This window comes from Solanum stenotomum, chromosome 1 (assembly GCF_019186545.1).
Source record: "Solanum stenotomum isolate F172 chromosome 1, ASM1918654v1, whole genome shotgun sequence".
Lineage (NCBI taxonomy): Eukaryota > Viridiplantae > Streptophyta > Magnoliopsida > Solanales > Solanaceae > Solanum > Solanum stenotomum.
Genome location: NC_064282.1, coordinates 9,667,268 through 9,687,545, shown reverse-complemented (window position 1 = coordinate 9,687,545; position 20,278 = coordinate 9,667,268). Strand labels below are relative to the sequence as shown.

Genomic DNA, 20,278 nt, shown 5'->3' with positions numbered 1-20,278 from the left:
AAATTCTAACTTTTATCCATAAATCAAATGTTCGACATATTTCAAGACATTAAATTTGTTCAATTGACCACAAATTCATCCTTATAGACAAATGTAGAATCCATGCCTGTTGAGCAGTATAAATTCTTCCTAGCTATTTCTTTTTAAAAGTTAAAATCATCTCAAAAAAAAATTATCAAGTAAGAAACAAAAATTGAAGATCGAACACACCCCTTCTTCCTCTTTCCTTGTAATATTGATATGGAAAAATCAGCCAACACATTTATTTAAGGGTTAATATTACAACTTTTAGATCTACTTTTTTTATATTACTACCTATTAACATTTTAATTACAAGTATTAACAGATTAGTTTAAATTTATTAATTGCATTTTATTAACTAATATATATTATATAATGTTATATAGTTAATAGGTGAGAGAAATAATATTAAAGAGAGAGAGAATCAATTTGTAATTATCTATTACACCTTTTAAGGGTTTTTTTAACTTATCACATGTCAACCCACACCCCATCCTCACGTTTCTCTTTCACCTTTTTGTTTGTTCTTTATCCTCATTTTAATTAACAAAATATTTTTTCCAATTTATAATTGACAAGATAAATAGTTCCCTTGATTTTCTCCTTATTAGTTAGTTCTTATTATGATTATTTTATTATTCTCAAGATAAATATTGATTACTATTCAAATATTTTAAATTTATCATTGTAGGTTTCAACAGGTAATTTTCTTTATCTTTAATCTTTTTTTTCTTTTTTTGATGTCTTTTTTAATTTTAAAATTTTGATGTTGTTTTTTATTTTTTTAATTTATTTTTTAAAAAAATAAGAATTCTATATTTAGAAAATTTGATTTCATTTTTTATTTTATTTTTAATCTGGAACTTGATTTTTTTAGAAAAAATTGTTTTACTGAAATTTTGAACTCGTTTTGATGTGTTTTTCTATATCTAAAATACTCTTTTTATGGATGAAATAAGTATATTCAATTCTAAAATTTGTTGTTTATAACTACGTGTGATGAATTAAAAATCAGCTTGATTTAATTAATATGAGATCATAAAATCTTTAATAATAAGTTCCTAAATTTTAGCCTAAATATGGTTTTAAAAAATCACGCTTAAATACGTAACATAAATTGAAGAGAGAGGAAAATATAGTACTTGATAATTATTGCAGTTTAGAGTTTTAATTACTTGTTTTGAATTTTGGGTGATGTATATTTTTTTTGCAACAATTTTTGACAACAATATATAATATGCGGCATTTTACTTTGTCAGATTTATTCTTCCTAGATTTATACCATTTGGGTACCAATTTAATACATTTTTATTTTTAGTCTTTGTTTTTAAATTTCAAGTTGGATACCAAGTGTATACAAATTGGATATCAATTAGATACAACGTTAACTTGTTTTAGGTTATCTAATTTGGTTGAAATATCAAGTACATTTTTTTTCATTTTCCAGTGGGATATCTGTTGGATACCGATTGAATACAACATTAACTTGTTTTAGGGTGTCTAATTTGGTTGATATCTCAATTACATGTTCGTTTTTCAAATTTCCAATGAGATATCATTTGGATATCAAATGTATACCAATCGGATACAACATTAACTTATTTTAGGATGACTAATGCAGTTGAAATCTCAATTACATGCTGGTTTTTCGATTTTCCCATGAGATATCAGTTGGATACCAAATGTATACCAATTGGATACAAAATTAACTTGTTTTAGGCTGACTAATTCATTTGAGATCTCAATTACATGTTTTTTCAATTTTTCCAATGGGATATCAGTTCAATAACAATTGTACACCAATTGGGTACAAATTAACTAGTTTTAGGTTGACTAGTTTAGTTGAAATCTCAATGACAAATTATTTTTTTCAAATTTTCCAATTGGATATCAATTAGATACCAAATGTATTCCAACTGGGTATAACATTAACTAGTTTTAGGTTGACTAAATCGATTGAAATCTCAGTTACATGCCTTTTTTCAAAATTTCCAAGGGGATATCAGTTTGATACCAAATGTATACAAATTGGATGCAACATTAACTAGTTTTAAGTTGACTATTTCAGTTGAAATCTCAATTACATGTTTTTTTTTTTCAATTTTAATGATGGGACATTAGTTGAATATCAAATGTATACCAATTACATACTAAGATTTGACTTAATTTTTCCAGTTGATATCAATTGCATACCATCATTACCTAGTTTTTTTACTATGCATTTGAAAAACACTTAATACACAAATGATTAACTAGTACACATAATAAATGTTCTGAAAATATAATTCATTAACTTAAAAGACAAAATAAATAAAAACATGAGTTTGTCACAATAAAACAAAATAAAAATAAATTATGTCTTTTTTTTTCAACAGGGTAATTTGAACATGTCTTCTTGTTCTGTCCCTTCCGACGACATGTATTGCACGTAACCTTAGACCTCTTGAATTTCACATTAGCAAACCCTTTCCAATGTTCAAGTTGTGGTCTCCCTACAATTCTTTTTGAACTAGATGACAATAATTTATGCTCCGACACTTTCGAATTGCAAATTTTCCTGTTCCTCAATTATACATATGTTATATCAGTATACAAATTTCATACCATTTTATGCATACTTTCTATACCTATTTCATGTCAAAAGTAAACACTGATTCATGCCAAAAAGAATACAAAATCATACAATTTATAACTAGTAATTGTCTTTTATTAAGTATACAAATTTTATCCCACTATTATGCACAATTTCATACCAATATAACGCCAAAAAAAAAAATTGAATCATATCAGATTCGCGCCATAAAAACTATAAATTTTCATACAAATTTTATCTTGTTGTTATACGAATTTCATACAAAATTTACGTCAATTTTTATACCAGAGTCATATAAAAAAATCAATAATAGTTCATACAAAGAATGAAGAAATTAAGTTGTAGACATGTTTAATCAGTAATCATTCACAAATTAATCAGTAAAAACATTATACAAAATTCATATTTAATTAGTATTCATTCACAAAATTCACTGCATTTTTCAGTAACCTTTTCCCATATCAATGTTTTAACGTTTTATTTGTATACAATTATAACATATTCATTCACAAATTCATCGCATTTTCACTGGACAAAAAAAATTACACAATATTGTTTATACAGCCAATACAAAAATAAATTCTAAGTAAACACTAACCTAATGGATCCCATCGACCATCATACTTTATTAATATTGATAAGAAACCTTCAATGACAATATGAACTAAAAAAATTTCCTAAAAGAACAAAATGAAGACGTAGCAGAGACAATATTGAGAAGAAAGAGAAAGTTACGAATACCGTAAAAAAACTGTTTGAAAAACAATTAACAAGTGAGAGAAAATGCCAATAACTACCTTGAGCTAAACAATGAAAACACATTTTTTGTGTTATATCTCTTCTAATTTTATGCCTCCTATTAATTATCATTAAGATTTTCAAATTTTCTGTTAATTACATTTCCGTTTTTAATTTTTTTTTAAAACAAATTTGTATTTCACATTTTTTTAAATCCTTTTTTAATTTTTGTAATATGTTATAACTCGTAATTGTTTATTGTTAAAACTTGAAAGATAAAAAATAATGTCGTAACTTATAATTATGAGTCCTATAGATGTTATATATAAAATTTTCACGATTAATATCTCTAAACGTGATGCCAGCAGCCCAGCACTTCTAATTATTGGCCCACTTGGTGCAACCCAATGACTTTTGGCCCATATTACATTTGACGCAATGTTGAAAAGATTAGGAAACATTGCATGACCTAGACACTTTGGACTAGTATTAAAAACTTAGCCACGGTTTAAATTTGATTGAAAAAGAGTCACATTTTAATGTGAAAATAAATTTTAGAAAAAGAAAAAAAAAAACTCTAGCCAGAACAGGGAAAAATTCCAGTAATTTTCACTACAGTTCAAAAATCATAGTTTGAAGTGCACATAAATTAAACTTTCTGAAGAGTACTTGCGATTATAGACTACACTTATAGATGATAGCCATTTTCTTGGCAATTTCCTTGTTTGGGTTATTTCATTATAAGGCCCATTTGACTTGAGGGTATGCAAAAAAACGCTTTAATCTTAAATCGAATTAAAAAAGGTGAACTTTAGCAAATAGCCATTATAATAAATTTAATTATTCTCCATAGATATAGTTTGCATATTTATGGATTGTAGCTACAGTTTAAGCTGTCTCGTTTGCATAATTCATAGGTTTGTATAATTCGCGGGTACATTTGTATAATTCAGTTATTTTTGTATAAACTCAAAATAACGAATTTATGCAATTACAAACATCAGAAGTGTACACAGTTATACAAATTATATTATACAAATTTTGAATTATACAGAAGTTAAACAAATTCCGAATTATACAAAACTAAAAATCTGAGCCGCGTAATTATAGCTAAAACTAGGTCACGAATTGTAATTAAGGCAAACTATAGCTATGTTAACTAATTAACTAGTATATGTTTACTTATACGTGTAATTTTCCGTTAAAACAATTACTATTGCTTTATCGGCAAAAATCGTAGCGAATCCGTGCGCATACTTGTATTTTAAGGCACATTAAGGGTAATCGCCCGTTCTCAGTCACCCATGTCAACTGCATCTATGCCCAATTTCGGTTGTATGGTCCATATGACTTCATGATCTCATGTATTAGATTTGCAAGACAAACAACATGAGCTAGAGCATATATATTACTTATAACTTATAGCTTTATTTTGATTCTAATTAATTAATCATAGCGATAGTTTGGATAATTATCAAATAAAACAAAAATTTACTGAAAAAAAAGCTCGTGATATAATGTATATCAATTAGCTATGTATTTGTTATATTTGTTCACTTGCACATGAAATACATGAGTATATCAGAGTGCATATATTATTTATAAATCATAATTTTTTTACAAAATTACTAAATGGGGTTAACTCAGAAAAATGAGTAAAATTTATAAAATGACTAAGAGGATCGTTACAATATACAACAGATTAAACTTACGTTCTCACAATTCCATATACATACGGGGCATACACTTGCCCTTTCAGGTAATTTTGGCTCGGCCTAGTAATTTGTATATATACATTATATTTATCTTAGAAACATATAGTATATATTATTAATTTAAAAGTATGTAACCTAACACATTCAAGTTAGACTTTCCCATTTATTTATTCTGTGTTTTGAATGATCAATGCAATCACCTAATTAATGCTAGCAAAACCCTTAAAAGAAAATATTCAAATAAAACTTTGTAATATAAAAATATGGTCCTCCTAGCTGTTCATTATCACTACATATACCCTACCCAATATATATTCTTCTTCTTCAAAGCTGCTATATAACAGTTGTAAATGTATATAGTGTAGCTTCTTTCTTGTTTGGGGAAAAATGGGAAAAGATTTATTTCCTTTCTTCCTAATGGTGCTAGTACAATTAGGTTCTGCTGGAACAGTTATTATATCAAAAATTGTAATGGATGATGGGATGAACCCATATGTGCATTTGTCTTATCGACAAATTATTGCAACTATTTCTATCGCACCCTTTGCTTACTTCTTCGAGAGGTAAATAATCTTTCATTTCTGTTCTTTTTTTTAAAAAAAATTAATCGGTCAATTTTAATATTACGTACCACAAGAAACTCAGAATACAATTTCTATGTTATGCATGTTGAAATGTATTATTCTATCGAAAACTGTTTCATTAATTACCATTAGTATTTGGTATTCTGCTTCCCATTGTTCAACAAAATAAGTACTTTGCTAAAAAATATTAGATGTTCATTGTTTGATCTTCAAACAGAAAAAAAGTGCAACATGTTCTCAGCCTGTAGTTTATAATAATGTATCGAATTTTAATTTAATCTATGAGCTAATTAATACGAACTGATTAGGCTAATAGTATAAAGAACTTTTTGTATTATTAGTGAATTTTAACTTGTGATAGTATGTTATTGTTGTCTTTATTAGAAGTTTAATGATTATCAAGAAATTTATTTATAATTATTGAACTAAGTTTTATATGTCGGTGTATAGAATTTGAACCAATCATAGTTTACAAAATTAGTAACGTACTTTCTAAATAAAGAAAATGTTTTTATAAAAAAATGAAAACATTCATAATTTAATTAAATCGCATCAAATTTTAAATAAGTAAAATTCTCTACTTTGAATCCATTTTGATAGCATTTATAGTCAAAATTCAGCACATGCATACAACCCGGCGATGCACACCAACACATGCAAAAAATGCTAAAAAATATATGTAATCTCTTATAATCAGTTATAATTTAAATTAAAAAAGATTATCAAACGAAAATCCCTTTAAAATATCTTGTGTTTTCCTTAATAATCTATGTTACCTTTTATGAAAAAAAGATCATATAAAAATGGAATCTTTCAAAGTAGAGTGTTTTAATATGTCATGTTAAAGCTTGTTTGAGAATATATGAGGAACTTTTATTAAAGGAAGCTGCTTCACTTTTCATATGGTTCCCTATCACATCTCTAATTTTTGCAATATAAAAAGCTTTTTCAGTAATGCTCTCTTTTTTTATTTGGTGCCGTCGAATCACCTTCCCATTTATGTATTATCCTTTTATTTGTTATATATATATATATATATATATATATATCGTATACTTATTTTTGTCAATAATGATTGTGGTGAAGTAGTAAGTATTTTGTTATCTTTAACCAGAGGTCTCGGATTCGAGTCCTCTAACGGATTTTCCGGTGAGAATCCAAATTTCGTCGGAAAATAAATATAGAAGAACAAGAAATATCATTTTTTTTAGCCCAACTATAGTTGCTATTTTTCGGGTGTGCACTTACATAAATATAAAAATACCATATTGTATTAGTATTAATTATATTTATTGTTGGACTGAAGATTTTTGTGTCCCACCACAGGGAAACAAGACCTAAATTGACGCTGTCTACACTATTCCTCATATTCTTGTGTTCTATTTTCGGGTAAGCAATGATCACTTTTCACCGAGTTAATGATCAAAAATATATTTAAAATTATTTTATTTTTTAAATTTCATATTCGAATTATCAGGTGTAAAAGTTTTCTATCTGAATTAATATAACCAAATGTTTATCGGGTAAGAAATATCACCATTGTTCAAGTAGGAAAAGTGAACAACAAATAATTGAGGGTGTTTCAATAATCATTTGGTGATAATTCAGGTAGGAAATTTACACACATGATAGTTTAGATATGAAATTCAAAAGATTATGATACCTTAAATGTATTTTTTTGAGCCTTCACCCCGTATATATTATTCCTTGTTTCACATAGTTAATTTTTTTTTTATATATACGATAAAGTGGTAATAGTGCAAATATTTTTTGATTGGGATACTTGCAGGGTAACTGGAATGCAAATGACATATCTTATTGGATTAAAGAATTCCACAGCAACAATTACAACTGCCCTTGCTAACTTAGTCCCTGCAATTACATTCCTTCTTGCTGTCCTTTCTGGGTAATTTTTCACCTAGAAATTAAATATAAATGTGTAACATGCATATATATGTCTAGTTTGAGTAAATTAAAGGGCTATTAGTAACATTTTTACACCCATTTAATTTAACCTTGAATCGTGCACCTTTAATATTGACGAATTTCCACCATTTAATTATCCATATTGTGTATATATTATGAAGGCTTGAAAAAGTAGGATTGAGAAGTAAAGGAGGGCAAGCCAAAGTGATGGGGACAATATTATGCATTTGTGGAGCTATGTTACTATCTTTATATCATGGTAAAATGTTGATTGGACAATTGAAGATACATTGGAAATATTCACAACATAATATAAGCAAGAATATTATTCATGACCCTAATAATAATACCCATGGAAACTTCTTCTTGGGGCCCTTTCTAGTCATTATCAGTGGTATCGTTTACTCTTTATGGCTAATCATACAAGTAAGTATTTATTTTTTCACATTAATTAATAAAGTATTTTTAAGTCATATTTTAGTTTAATTAACTTTAATTTCCTTGTTATTTTATGTTGATTAGCCTAGAGTGAGTGAGAGGTATGCTGCTCCATATTCTAGCACAACTTTGATGTGCTTCATGGCAAGTTTGGAGTGTACAATTATTGCCCTTTGTGTTAATAATCATGATAAAAATGCATGGTCTTTGAACCCCATCAGAGCTATTTCTGTCCTTTATAACGTAAGTATATAGTACAATATTTGTCATGTCACATATATTTCTATTATTATAGACTGTAGTGCTAACACATGTTTTGTTTATATTATAGGGAATTATAAGCTCAGCACTAGCATTCTATTTGATTACATGGTGCATAAAAAGGAAAGGACCTCTATATGTCTCTGTGTTCCTCCCATTGCTTTTAGTCATTTCTGCCTTTCTCAGTTGGGCACTGCTTGGAGAGAAATTATACGTTGGCACGTAAGTTAAATTTAATAAAAAAATACTCTCATCATCTCATTTTATGTGACATTGTTTGATCACTTGATACAGTATTTATAAAAAAAAAAGACTTTTGAAATTTGTGATTTGAAACAATCTTTAGATTTGTGTAGTTGTTAATCATTTCATTAAGGAGAATACTAAAGTGAAATTATTTCTAATAATAATAAAATGACATTCTTTTTTGAACAGACTAAAAAAAAGATGTCATATCAAATGGAATAGAATGAGTACTAGATTAAAGTTGTATCAATTACATATAATACGTACGATGAAATCATATACAGTACTTAGTAATTTATGAGTACTCTAATAAGTATTTTCTTTTACACGACCAGAATTGTGGGATCAATGTTGACTGTTATTGGACTGTATGGTTTTCTATGGGGAAAGAAAAAAGAGATGGAGTGCATTAAAAAGGAGACAGAAGAAAAGGTATTTAATAGTAAGAAGAACCAATTGACAAAGATTGATTTGGATTTGCAATTGTCAGAAAATTCAAAACATAGCTTCACAAATGCCCAAAGCAAGATATGATTATTTACTTTACTCTTTAAGGATCGATCAAATTAAAAGCTTTGATCATCATGTTGTCAAATTCATTATCTTTTTCTTCTTGTTGATAATCAATGTTATCATTACTTTTATAATTTAATTTCATGTAGCACTGCGTTTAACAATAGAACTGTGTACCTACGAATTGACAAAGTTATTAAATTAATTAGTTACAATCATAAGGTAGATATCTATAACGATTTCAAATAATCTACAACAACCTTGATAAAGGGCTAGTAATGACTCTTTTGAAAAGTATCAAATTTTTTATGTATCCTGAAGAGAAATTAAATTAATCATAGTTGTTATGTGTATATAACTAATCTATTGTTGTAAAATGGATGTTCATATATATATAAATATATTTTATGTTGTAAGATAAATATACACACAATATGTTATGTTTTGTATACTAGTTAACAATATAATATTTGGTGTTTAATATATACGTGAAAAATAAATATCCATATATTACATTTGGTGCCCAAGTATATACACCTGTATACACTCCTCCTTCTTGTAACAAAGTGAATAGCAAGATCAAGTGAACTATTATAGTTCTGTGTTCCTTCTCTTCTTTTGTAGTTTATTCTTACATTACTTTATTTTATTTTATAACACCATCTTTATTTTATAACACCTATAAATACATCTCTTTGAAGTGAAAATAACTATTGTACAAAACTAGACGGGTCAAATTTATTGGGCCTAAAATGAATTGGTCGATGGCTAAATAACGGGTCATATTTCAGCCCGTCCAATTTTTACCCAAACATGATGCCAACACTACTTATTATGGGCTTCTTCCACTTGATCTAACCCAATGGACTATGGCCCAGTACCTTTGACGAATGTTGAGAAAATTAGGAAACGTTAGATTGCCTAGCCACTTTTTAGACTAGTATTAGAAACTTTGCCGTCATTGGAATTTCGATTAAAGAATAGCCATATTTTAATGTGAAAAATAAAATTCCAAAAAAATCAATTTAAAATTTAAAATTCATAAACTTCAAATCACATATTCACTCCGACGGCCGATCGAACCCATATACAAACAAGTACATCTGTTTAAGTTACACTTTCCGATTTGTTTATTCTGTGGTTTGAATGATACAAAAATGTAATCAACTAATTAATGAAAAGCCACCTACAACTTACGAATAAACAATTGAATAAAATCGGGAACAATCAAGTTAATTATAGGTAATTAACTAGCAAAACCTTTAAAAAAATATTCAAATAAAACTTTGTATTATAAATAAAATCTCATCGATCCTCCTATCTGCTCAATAATATTCTTCCTTCTTTAAAGCCAAGTATACACTAACACTGTAAATGTATACACTATTTGAGAAATTAAAAATGGGGAAAGATTTATTGCCTTTTTTTCTAATGGTGCTAGTGCAATTAGGCTATGCTGGAACAGCAATTATTTCAAAAGTTGTAATGGATGATGGGATGGACCCATATGTACATTTATCTTATCGACAGATTATTGCAACTATTTCTATTGCACCCTTTGCTTACTTCTTCGAGAGGTAAATAATCTTTCATTTCTGTTTTTTTTTAATTATTAATCTATTTATTTATTACGTATTCAAGAACTCATAATACGGTCTAGCTTAGTGTAGACATGTAATTTGAAATGTTTTATTTTGTTTAAAATTGTTCCATTATCATTTTATTGATCTCTGCGTCGTATTTGATATTCTACTTGATTCTCAATATGTTCAACAAAATAAATACTTTGCCAATTTTTTTTACAAGTATATTGTTTGATCTTCAAATGAGAAAAAGTGCATTATGATTATTTCAAAGTATACGTAGTTTAAAAAATGAATCTAATTTTAATTTAATCTAAGTTATGAACTCATTAAGCTAACACTTGAAAAGTAATACTTTTACTATCACCACACATATACTAAGGATTCAAAGTTGTATATAATGTGAAGATCTTTTTGTATTATTAGTGAATTTTAACAAGTAATCGATAGCAATTAGCAAGTTATTGATATCTTTAATAGATTATTATTAATGATTATCAATAAATTTACCTATAATTATCGAATAAATTTTTATATGTTAATGTATAAAATTTAAAATAATCATAGTTTTTGGCACTTATTACACTCTAAAAACTGAAAACAATCAATATTTAAATTCACATCAAATTTTGAATAAGTAAAATTGTCAGACTTTGAATCCATTTTGAGACAATAGTCGAACTTCAGCACATGCATACAACAAACCATCACATGCAATACAATAAAATATACTCCTAGAATCTTGTTCAATAATAATTTGAATACAAAAAATAAATTATCATAGGAAAATCTCTTATAGAAATTCACAGCAATATTTTTTGAGAGACATATTGATAATTGCGTAATATTCATATATTCATTGTTGGACTGAAGATTTTGTGTTTCACCACAGGGAAATAAGACCTAAATTGACGATGTATACAATTTCCCTAATTTTCTTGTGTTCTATTTTTGGGTAAGTAATATTCCTTGTTTCAAATATGTTTAGAGCTTTTTCAATATAATTAAGTTACAACTAACAATATTAATATAGCCAGTGTAATTCAAAAAATTCGATAAATGATAAATTCTGTTGTTAGCCATTTGAGAGAGCTAAGCAGTGAGAGGAAACTGAGATGTTTATTACTAAGAGAATGAATTATTAGACAAAAATACACACTACAGAGTATATATGCTTATACATAGTTGGTAACTAACTACACGTGTCTAACCGACTTCTAACAAACTTTATCAAAATATCTGGCTAGGACAATGACCACTCTACCCCTCAATATCCATGCTTCAAGTAATTCCCATTTCATCAATAAAGTGTTAGTATATAATAAAACTTTCGTTTGCAATACTTGCAGGGTAACTTCAATGCAAATGACATATCTTATCGGATTAAAAAATTCCACACCTACTATTGCAACTGCCCTCGATAACTTAGTCCCAGCAATTACATTCCTTCTTGCCGTCTTTTTCGGGTAATTTTATATCTCTAAAATGTGAAATTTGTTATCTTACTAGATTATACTATAAGTTACTTATTACAACAAGTGACCGACCTGATGGTGTAAATATTTCTTACATTATCAATGGTGTGAAATTATGTTTCTTTTCACAACGTACCTATACTTAAATTTCTTATTCATATTTTGAGGAAATATGAAAATTTTCATGTCTGATTGTTTTATGAAGGCTTGAAAAAATAGGGGTGACAAGTAAAGGAGGGCAAGCCAAAGTGATGGGGACAATGTTGTGCATTTGTGGAGCTATGTTGCTATCTTTATATCATGGCAAAGTGTTGATTGGACAATTGAATATTCACTGGAAATATTCACATCATCATACAAGCAAAAATATTAATATTGACTCTAATAATAATAGCCATGGAAACTTCTACTTGGGGCCATTTCTAGTCATTATAAGTGATATTGTTTACTCTTTATGGCTAATCATACAAGTACGTAGATATTATTGGTTTTAATTTCAATCTCTTGATTATAATATAAAGTTTTTTAAAGTCATATTTTAGTTTAATTAACTTTACCTTTTGTTAATTAGCCTAAAGTGAATGAGAGATATGCAGCTCCATATTCTAGCACAACTTTGATGTGCTTCATGGCAAGTTTGGAGTGTACAATTGTTGCCCTTTTTGTTAATCATCGTGACAAAAATGCATGGTCTTTGAACCCCATCAGAGCTATTTCTGTCCTTTATAACGTAAGTATATCGTACAATATTTGTCATGTCACATATATTTCTATTAATATAGTACTCACACTTTTTTGTTTGTTTATATATTATAGGGAATTATAAACTCAGCTCTAGCCTTCTATTTGATTTCATGGTGCATAAAAAGGAAAGGACCTCTATATGTCTCTGTATTCCTTCCTTTGCTATTAGTCATTGCTGCCTTTCTCAGTTGGACATTGCTTGGCGAAAAATTATATGTTGGCACGTAAGTTGAAATTTAATAAAAAGTAGAGTAATAAATTAAAGTTATATCAATTGTACAGTAAGATTATAGTAATTTGTATACTTATTTGTTTTGTTTTTACATGTATACATTGACCAGAATTATGGGGTCAATGTTGACTGTTATTGGACTGTATGGTTTCTTATGGGGGAAGAAAAAGGAGATGGAGCAAATTAAGGAGGAGACAGATTTGGAATTGCAATTCTCAGAAAATTCCAATCAGAGATTCACAAATAAACAAACCAAGATATGATTATTTACCGTTAATTATTTAATCATGTTGGCAAATTAATTCGTTGTCTTTTATAAGTAGATTATAGTCAATTAATGTAACCACTACCATGTCATTAATTTTATGTAGCAACATTAAATCAATGCATATTGTGTACATTATAAGTCGTACATCTGTGTCAATTTGAAATAATCGATCTCCAACATCCTCGATACACATGTTACAAATTATATAGCAGTAATTAAACAATAACCTAATCAGAGCACCATAAGCCTAACAGGTAACAACAACAATCAATACAACCCAATTAAACTCCGGTCTTATATAACAAAGTAAGAACCTTTCTTCAATGATTTTTATATAGCAATGCTCTTGAAGTGTATTAGCCATTACTTGTAAGATTCACCAATATTTGTTTATTTGGGCCACGGGTTTAAGATGTTGGATTAGTTACTCTTTTGGAACATCTAGGAAAGTTTGATGGGCAATTAAAGCCCAATCTATCTATATATATATATATTCTATATATAATAAGCCACAATGCAACTATGATTGTAGCTATCTTGTTAGCTTTCAATCAAAAGTTCACAAGATTTTTAGTAACATATTTATTATTTAGTTAAATAGTAAATATGTCATTTCTATATATATTTATTACTCATTCCTTTTGAATTTGTTAATCTGATTTTGATATGACACATAGTTTACGAAAGTAAATTAGATTTTGAGAAAAAACATTAAGTGATACTTGAAGTTGTCCCAGATTTTCAAAAAAAGACTTTAACTTTGCGTGCGTCCTATTACCCCACAAAACATTCAAAATCACAATAAATACAATTTTTTTACACAATATTTCCACTTTGGACAAAAATATCCTTCGAATGTGCAATTTCTTAAAAACAAAAAGTTGGACCCATTATTGATGTATTCAAGGATGCTTTGGTAATTTTCTATGATGAATTCGTTTTGTTTGTTTCTTTTAAATTTATTTTACTATACTAAATAATTCTATAAAATATTACGAATCACGATAATTAATTACTTAAATATTTAAAAGATATAAAAATATATAAAAGATCTGATTGACTCTTCAAATTTTACCGGTGACACATAAATTGGGACAAATGAAATAATATATATTATTTGAAAATTTCTTAGAAAGTACTATAAATTACAGTAATTAACAGTTAGAAATATTTCAAAGACCAAAAAAATTGATTGAATCTCAAAATTTTTTTAGTACTACATAAATTGAGAAAGAAGAAATGACCTCTATTATTTGAAAATGGCGTAAAAGTATTACAAATCATACAATAAGAATTAACAATTTAAAATTTTAAAAGACTTTAATGCTTTATACTTATTCTATTTCCACTTTGGACAAAAATATCCTCCCAATATGCATATTTTTTTAAACAAAAAGTGGGACCCATTATTGATGTATTCAAGGATGCTTTGGTAATTTTCCTATGATGAATTCGTTTTGTTTGTTGTTTAATTTTTTTTAAATAATTGTATAAAATATTATAAATCACAATAATTATTTACTTAAATATTCAAAAGATATAAAAATATGTAAAAGATCTGATTAACTCTTCAAATTTTATCGGTGACACATAAATTGGACAAATGAAATAATATATATTATTTGAAAATTACTTAGAAAATACAATAATTTACAGTAATTAACAATAGAATATTTTAAAGACAAAAAATTTGATTGAATCTCGAAATTTTATTAGTACCACATAAATTGAGAAAGAAGAAATAACCTTTATTATTTCAAAATTGCGTAAAAGATATTACAAATCATACAACAATAATTAGCAATTTAGAATGTTAAAAGACATAATTTTTTTTACCATAGTTAACAATAATTAAAAATTTAAACTATTTTAAATTAATATTAAAGTTTGATTAACTCTTTAATTTTGTCTTTGTCACATAAATTGAAACAAAAAATGATTCATATTGGGCCGTGCTAGCACGAGCTTCGATGTCTAGTATATATTTATATATAGGAGAAACGTAGAGAAGGTGATGTGGCACATCTCTATGGCCTCCATTCATATTTGTCTTTTTCATTTTTTTGACCATTTTTTCTTCATTATTTAAGTATTTTATTTTTAATATCTCAAAAAATCTTCACATTCAATTACTCAACTTTTCACCTACCACTATAATATATATTTAATATCTTTAATAAAATAAAATAAAACTACCAATAGCTCAGACCTCTTCAACTTATAATCTTAATAATATTCATAGCTCTTTTTTTTTTTAATCTTCATAACCCCCAAAATTAAATTTATTACTTTATGACACCTTATGGTATTCCTCCTCTTTTTCTATATAAATTCATATTTTGTAGCAAGAAAAATTTCATTCAAAGTTATTCTTTCACTTCTCCATCACCATATCATACATTAGGGAGGGTGAGGAAGAAATGCTAATCATCACATCATATGGTTGCTTTCAACAAAGTCGTAAAGAATCTATGGGTAAAAATACTTCTTTTAATTTTTTATATTATATTTTTTTTACTTTAAATTTATGTGATGTTATTTATTTTGTTTAGTCAATTTAACTAATCTTTGAAACTTAATTGAATAAACTCAATCCAAATAAAATAATGGAGTAACTAACAATTTCATAATATACTATTTGTGCTTGTAGGGTGAAGAAGAAAGTTGAGGAAGATACAAAAGTAGAGAAAATTGAGAATTTTGAAAGAAGATAATGTAGAGTTTTACAATAAAATTATTATTATGGCAATTTGATCTTTTTAGTTTTTCTTTCCTATTATGTATATTTCATTTATGTACTTTATTGAAGAACTTAAAATATAAAGTTTTGTTTTTCTTTTTCTTTTATATGACTATAGCTGTACAAACATAATTCATTAGGTTAAATTATGGTTAGTTCTTCTAAATTTTTATTATGATAATTTTTTGTAACATTCTAAAACGAACATTATGTACTCGATGTTACTGTATATTTGTATGTCGAAGTGCATTCCTAAATACGACACTAAGATTAGAAGCATTTTAAAGAGCGGAAATTTGATAACTTACAAAAAGAAAAAAAAAACGTTATCCAATTAATGAATTAAAAAAATTAACAACAAACTTGAGTATTTGTATAATTCTAATGAAAAACTAAATAAACTATAAGCATTATATGCAATACTTTTGTTTTAAAAAAAAGAGGCAAATATTCTATTTATTTTTTTACTTATTATTTTTGATAAATTTCACTATATTTTAATTTATTATTATTATTAAAAAAAGTGTCAATTATTACTCTCTCCATTTATTTCTTTTATATATTGTAAAAACTTAAATGTCTCAAAATTTATTATTCTACTTATACCGATTCTTTATTGTAAATTTAAAGGCCTAAATATTTAACTCCAACCTTCCATTCTCCAAGCAGAATGAAAAATCTATATGTATCTATATATATAAAGCTAAAATATTTAAAAAATGATTTGACACCTCTCTTTGGCCAATGATCCTTATTTATTTTTTTATTTTTTTATTGTTGTAATTTTCATTATATTTCTATTAATAATTAGTATTAAAAATTGTGTCAATTACTATATCCCTTCATTAATTTCTATTATTTATTATAAGAATTTAAATGCCTCAAATTTTACTACTCCACTTATTCCTATTATTTATTGTAAATTTAAAGACAAAAATATTTATCACTCAAATCTTTCATTTTCTCCTTAACGAATGAAAATTTATTAAAATAGAGGAGTCTAATGAAATATCATTTCAAATAGCTTGAAAAAAGTTAAACCATCCCTTTAACTTTTCTAATTATGAGATTTCTCTTTTTATCTAATTCTCAATAATCTAAAAAATATTTACATAATTTGACAATTAAAGAATAAGATAATTGCTTAATAAATAAATTTTAAAAATGGAAATGCGTAACTCTCCAAAAAAATATATTCTAACATCCATTTATATTTATAACATTTCGTGATGAACCCATGATTAAAGCTGATACTAAAAAAATATTGCACTAGCCAAAAAAAATAATTTTTCTCTATTTTCTTATTTATTTTATTAGTTTATAAGAATAAAAGTCACAATTATTATTATTTATTGTCCAAATTTTTCATATTCTTTATTGAAAATCAAAACTCATCCACATATTGATATATGAGATCATTGATATTCGTTTTTAACTTCTTCATCTTTATGTAGTGTTTGGATTACATAGTTTATTTAATTTCTATACAAAATTGATATTTGAGTTCTCTTGTGTATTTATTATTTCTAATTTTTAATGTAAATTTTTTACGAAATATTAATTTTTATGTCTTTCATATGAAAGTTTTGTGTAGATATATAACAAAAAGTTTAAGCTATTAACTTTATCAATTAAACAAATTGATATGCTCATATTTTAAAGTAATAATTGTGAAAATTTTAAATTATAAGTAAGAAAAATTACATGAACTCTAAATTTATATAGTTAAATAAATATATAAACGTAAATAGTATTATATAAAGGAAATTATTAGTGAAATAACATAAATAATTTAAAACATCAAAAATGAGATAGCAACGTATATAAAATTGGCGCATAAAGAAATATGTCTTTGTATTGTTCCAAGGAAAAAATATAACTCTCTTCTTATGTTTCTTGAAACTAATTTAATTCTATTATTTTTTTCTTTCATTGTTATTTTTTGTTTGATTTTTTCATATATATATTTTAGTATTGCAATTTCTTAATTTTTTTTATATCAATTAATATAGAAAAATATGACCGCGCAAAGCGCTGTTTGATTAACTAGTTTCAAATAAGGCTCAATTTTTTCATGAAAATAAGCTTGTTCCTCCTTACGTATAAAGTATTACTATTTGAAATTAATAATGAGAAAATTGATTCATGATAGTAACACCTCAAAACAAGATTGATGTGTAAAGCAGTACAATTTTCGTAGAGGTCTAAAACTTGTCTAGAAATGATTATTCATAAACTTTATAAACAAAAGATGGGTATTATCCCTTTTTAGTAGATTTACTTTTTAGTCCATTAAAAATATTATCTTGAATTTAGCTATACGGATCTTTTTATAAAAATAGTTGAAAATAACAATAATAAAACATGAATTTTTAAAATAAAATTTGAGATCTTTGGGAGATTATGTTCTCTTATTCAAATTTAAGGTGGACTTAGAAGATCATGCAATTTGTTTTTCCTTCTTGTTTTTCTTCATCTTTTATATTCTCAAAATAAAGAAGGCTTAATTTATAAAGCACTACTTTCTAGTGGGAAAATAAAGAAGTGGAAAATAAACCAAAAGAAAGAATTCCACTACGTATCGTAGTGTTACACTATCGACGGATTCTATTCCTCTGCAACATATAATAAATAAATCCTTACTTGGATGGTTTTAGTCTAACATCATGATTTATGTCAAAATTAATAATAAATACGTGAGATATCGACTCACATGATATTAATTTAACCTTCTTTTGAGAGAGTCCTTCACGATAGCTTGCTATATCGAGGCTCTTGAATCTGCATGAAATGGCAATTGAGCAGAAAAAAAAGGTTCAAAATTCTGGCCGTTAAAGTACTTTAACGGGTACATAAGTATGGCAATTGCGTTTAATACCTTACTTTATTGCACACTTTTAGGCGCAACAAAGCCTTACAGACAGTAGCGGATCTAGAATTATCATTAAGGATATTAATGATTGTAGTAAAAAAATATCATTAAGGGGTGTTGATGGTTGTAGTAAAAAAATATAATTATCACGAGGCTAGTAGAACTAAAGAACACACTATCTCAAGGAATTTTTCACAATAACTTAACCACTATACTTAACTTTTAAATTGATTCAAGATGTATCAATACTTGTATATATATTTATTAAACCAAAATTTGACCTCATAAGTACTAATCATTACGTAGATTTGCTGGATACGCCCCTACTTGTAGATGAAAGGATGATCAGTTAACCGACCTTCATTGAAAAATTATATAATATATGCAAGTCAAAAGTTATATAATTTTTTATATTACATATTTTATTTGAATATTTTTAATAAAATTTCTGATTTTACAAAAACTATTTTTTTCCATGTAACTATTGAATGCTATTAAAAGGCAACAAAATTATTTGCGTCATGTTTTAAATTATAGTACTAGTTGAGTACCTAAAGAGGAGTATAACGTCACTTACTTATATTCGATTATAAATAGAAAGCTAAAATGGCCCTTATTATTGGTGTTTGTTAAACCTTTTTAACAAAAAGATTGGCAAAGTTGAAACAAAAGTTATTTATTTATGCTTTTTTTGTGACATGTCGTTGGGGACTCAATTTCCACTGATCAAAGCATTGATCAATTATTTGATCTTCTTACTTTAATTTACAATGATCTTTTATTCAATAATTAGTTAGCGTCTTCTTTTAATTCTCATTTGGAACATATATAAATAACAATTATTGCTCCCTCCATTTTCAGTTTTTTCGTATTAATTTGTCTGAACACAAATTTAATAAAGTAAAGAACAATTTTAAATAGTGTGATCTTAAACCAGAGGCGGACCTACATTGATCCGTGAGGATGCACGTGCACCCGGTAACTTTTAGAAACAAAATTATATATATGTATAGACACCTTAAATAAGATTATATATATAATTGTGCACTTTACTAACCTAAAATTCATCCAGGCGAGTTGTTCAAAGTTGCAGTTTTAACCCCCACGTTGTGGGTTCGAGTCCAGCACAGATAACATTTTTTTTCCCCTATTTTTTTTTGCCTTCAATAACCAAAACACTAAAAGATAGTGGTGCACCCCAATCTTCAAATCTTGGGTTCGCCTCTGTCTTAAACTATAGATATGTATATTGTATCAACATGATCGATAACTTTAATTTCTATTTTGAGTGATTCATCATGATTATGTTCTTTCAAACCCATACGATAT

General features: G+C 26.6%; 3 protein-coding genes across 4 annotated transcripts in view; 2 read left to right on the top strand and 1 right to left on the bottom strand.

Moving 5' to 3' along the window:
• The window catches only part of LOC125867153 (ADP-ribosylation factor 1), a 64,663-nt gene that overhangs the window by 18,188 nt on the left and 26,197 nt on the right, over positions 1–20,278 (bottom strand). The window lies entirely within an intron of this gene.
• Positions 5,406–9,210, top strand: LOC125867012 (WAT1-related protein At1g09380-like). The gene is made up of 7 exons (XM_049547434.1): positions 5,406–5,630; positions 6,978–7,040; positions 7,441–7,557; positions 7,739–8,003; positions 8,100–8,258; positions 8,347–8,498; positions 8,858–9,210. Exons 1-7 carry the CDS (start codon positions 5,455–5,457, stop codon positions 9,054–9,056), a joined length of 1,131 nt encoding a protein of 376 aa, XP_049403391.1. The 5' UTR covers positions 5,406–5,454; the 3' UTR covers positions 9,057–9,210.
• LOC125867066 (WAT1-related protein At1g09380-like) lies at positions 10,437–13,332 on the top strand. The gene is made up of 7 exons (XM_049547487.1): positions 10,437–10,612; positions 11,511–11,573; positions 11,968–12,084; positions 12,299–12,563; positions 12,665–12,823; positions 12,910–13,061; positions 13,179–13,332. The coding sequence occupies exons 1-7, from the start codon at positions 10,437–10,439 to the stop codon at positions 13,330–13,332; spliced, it is 1,086 nt and encodes a 361-aa protein (XP_049403444.1).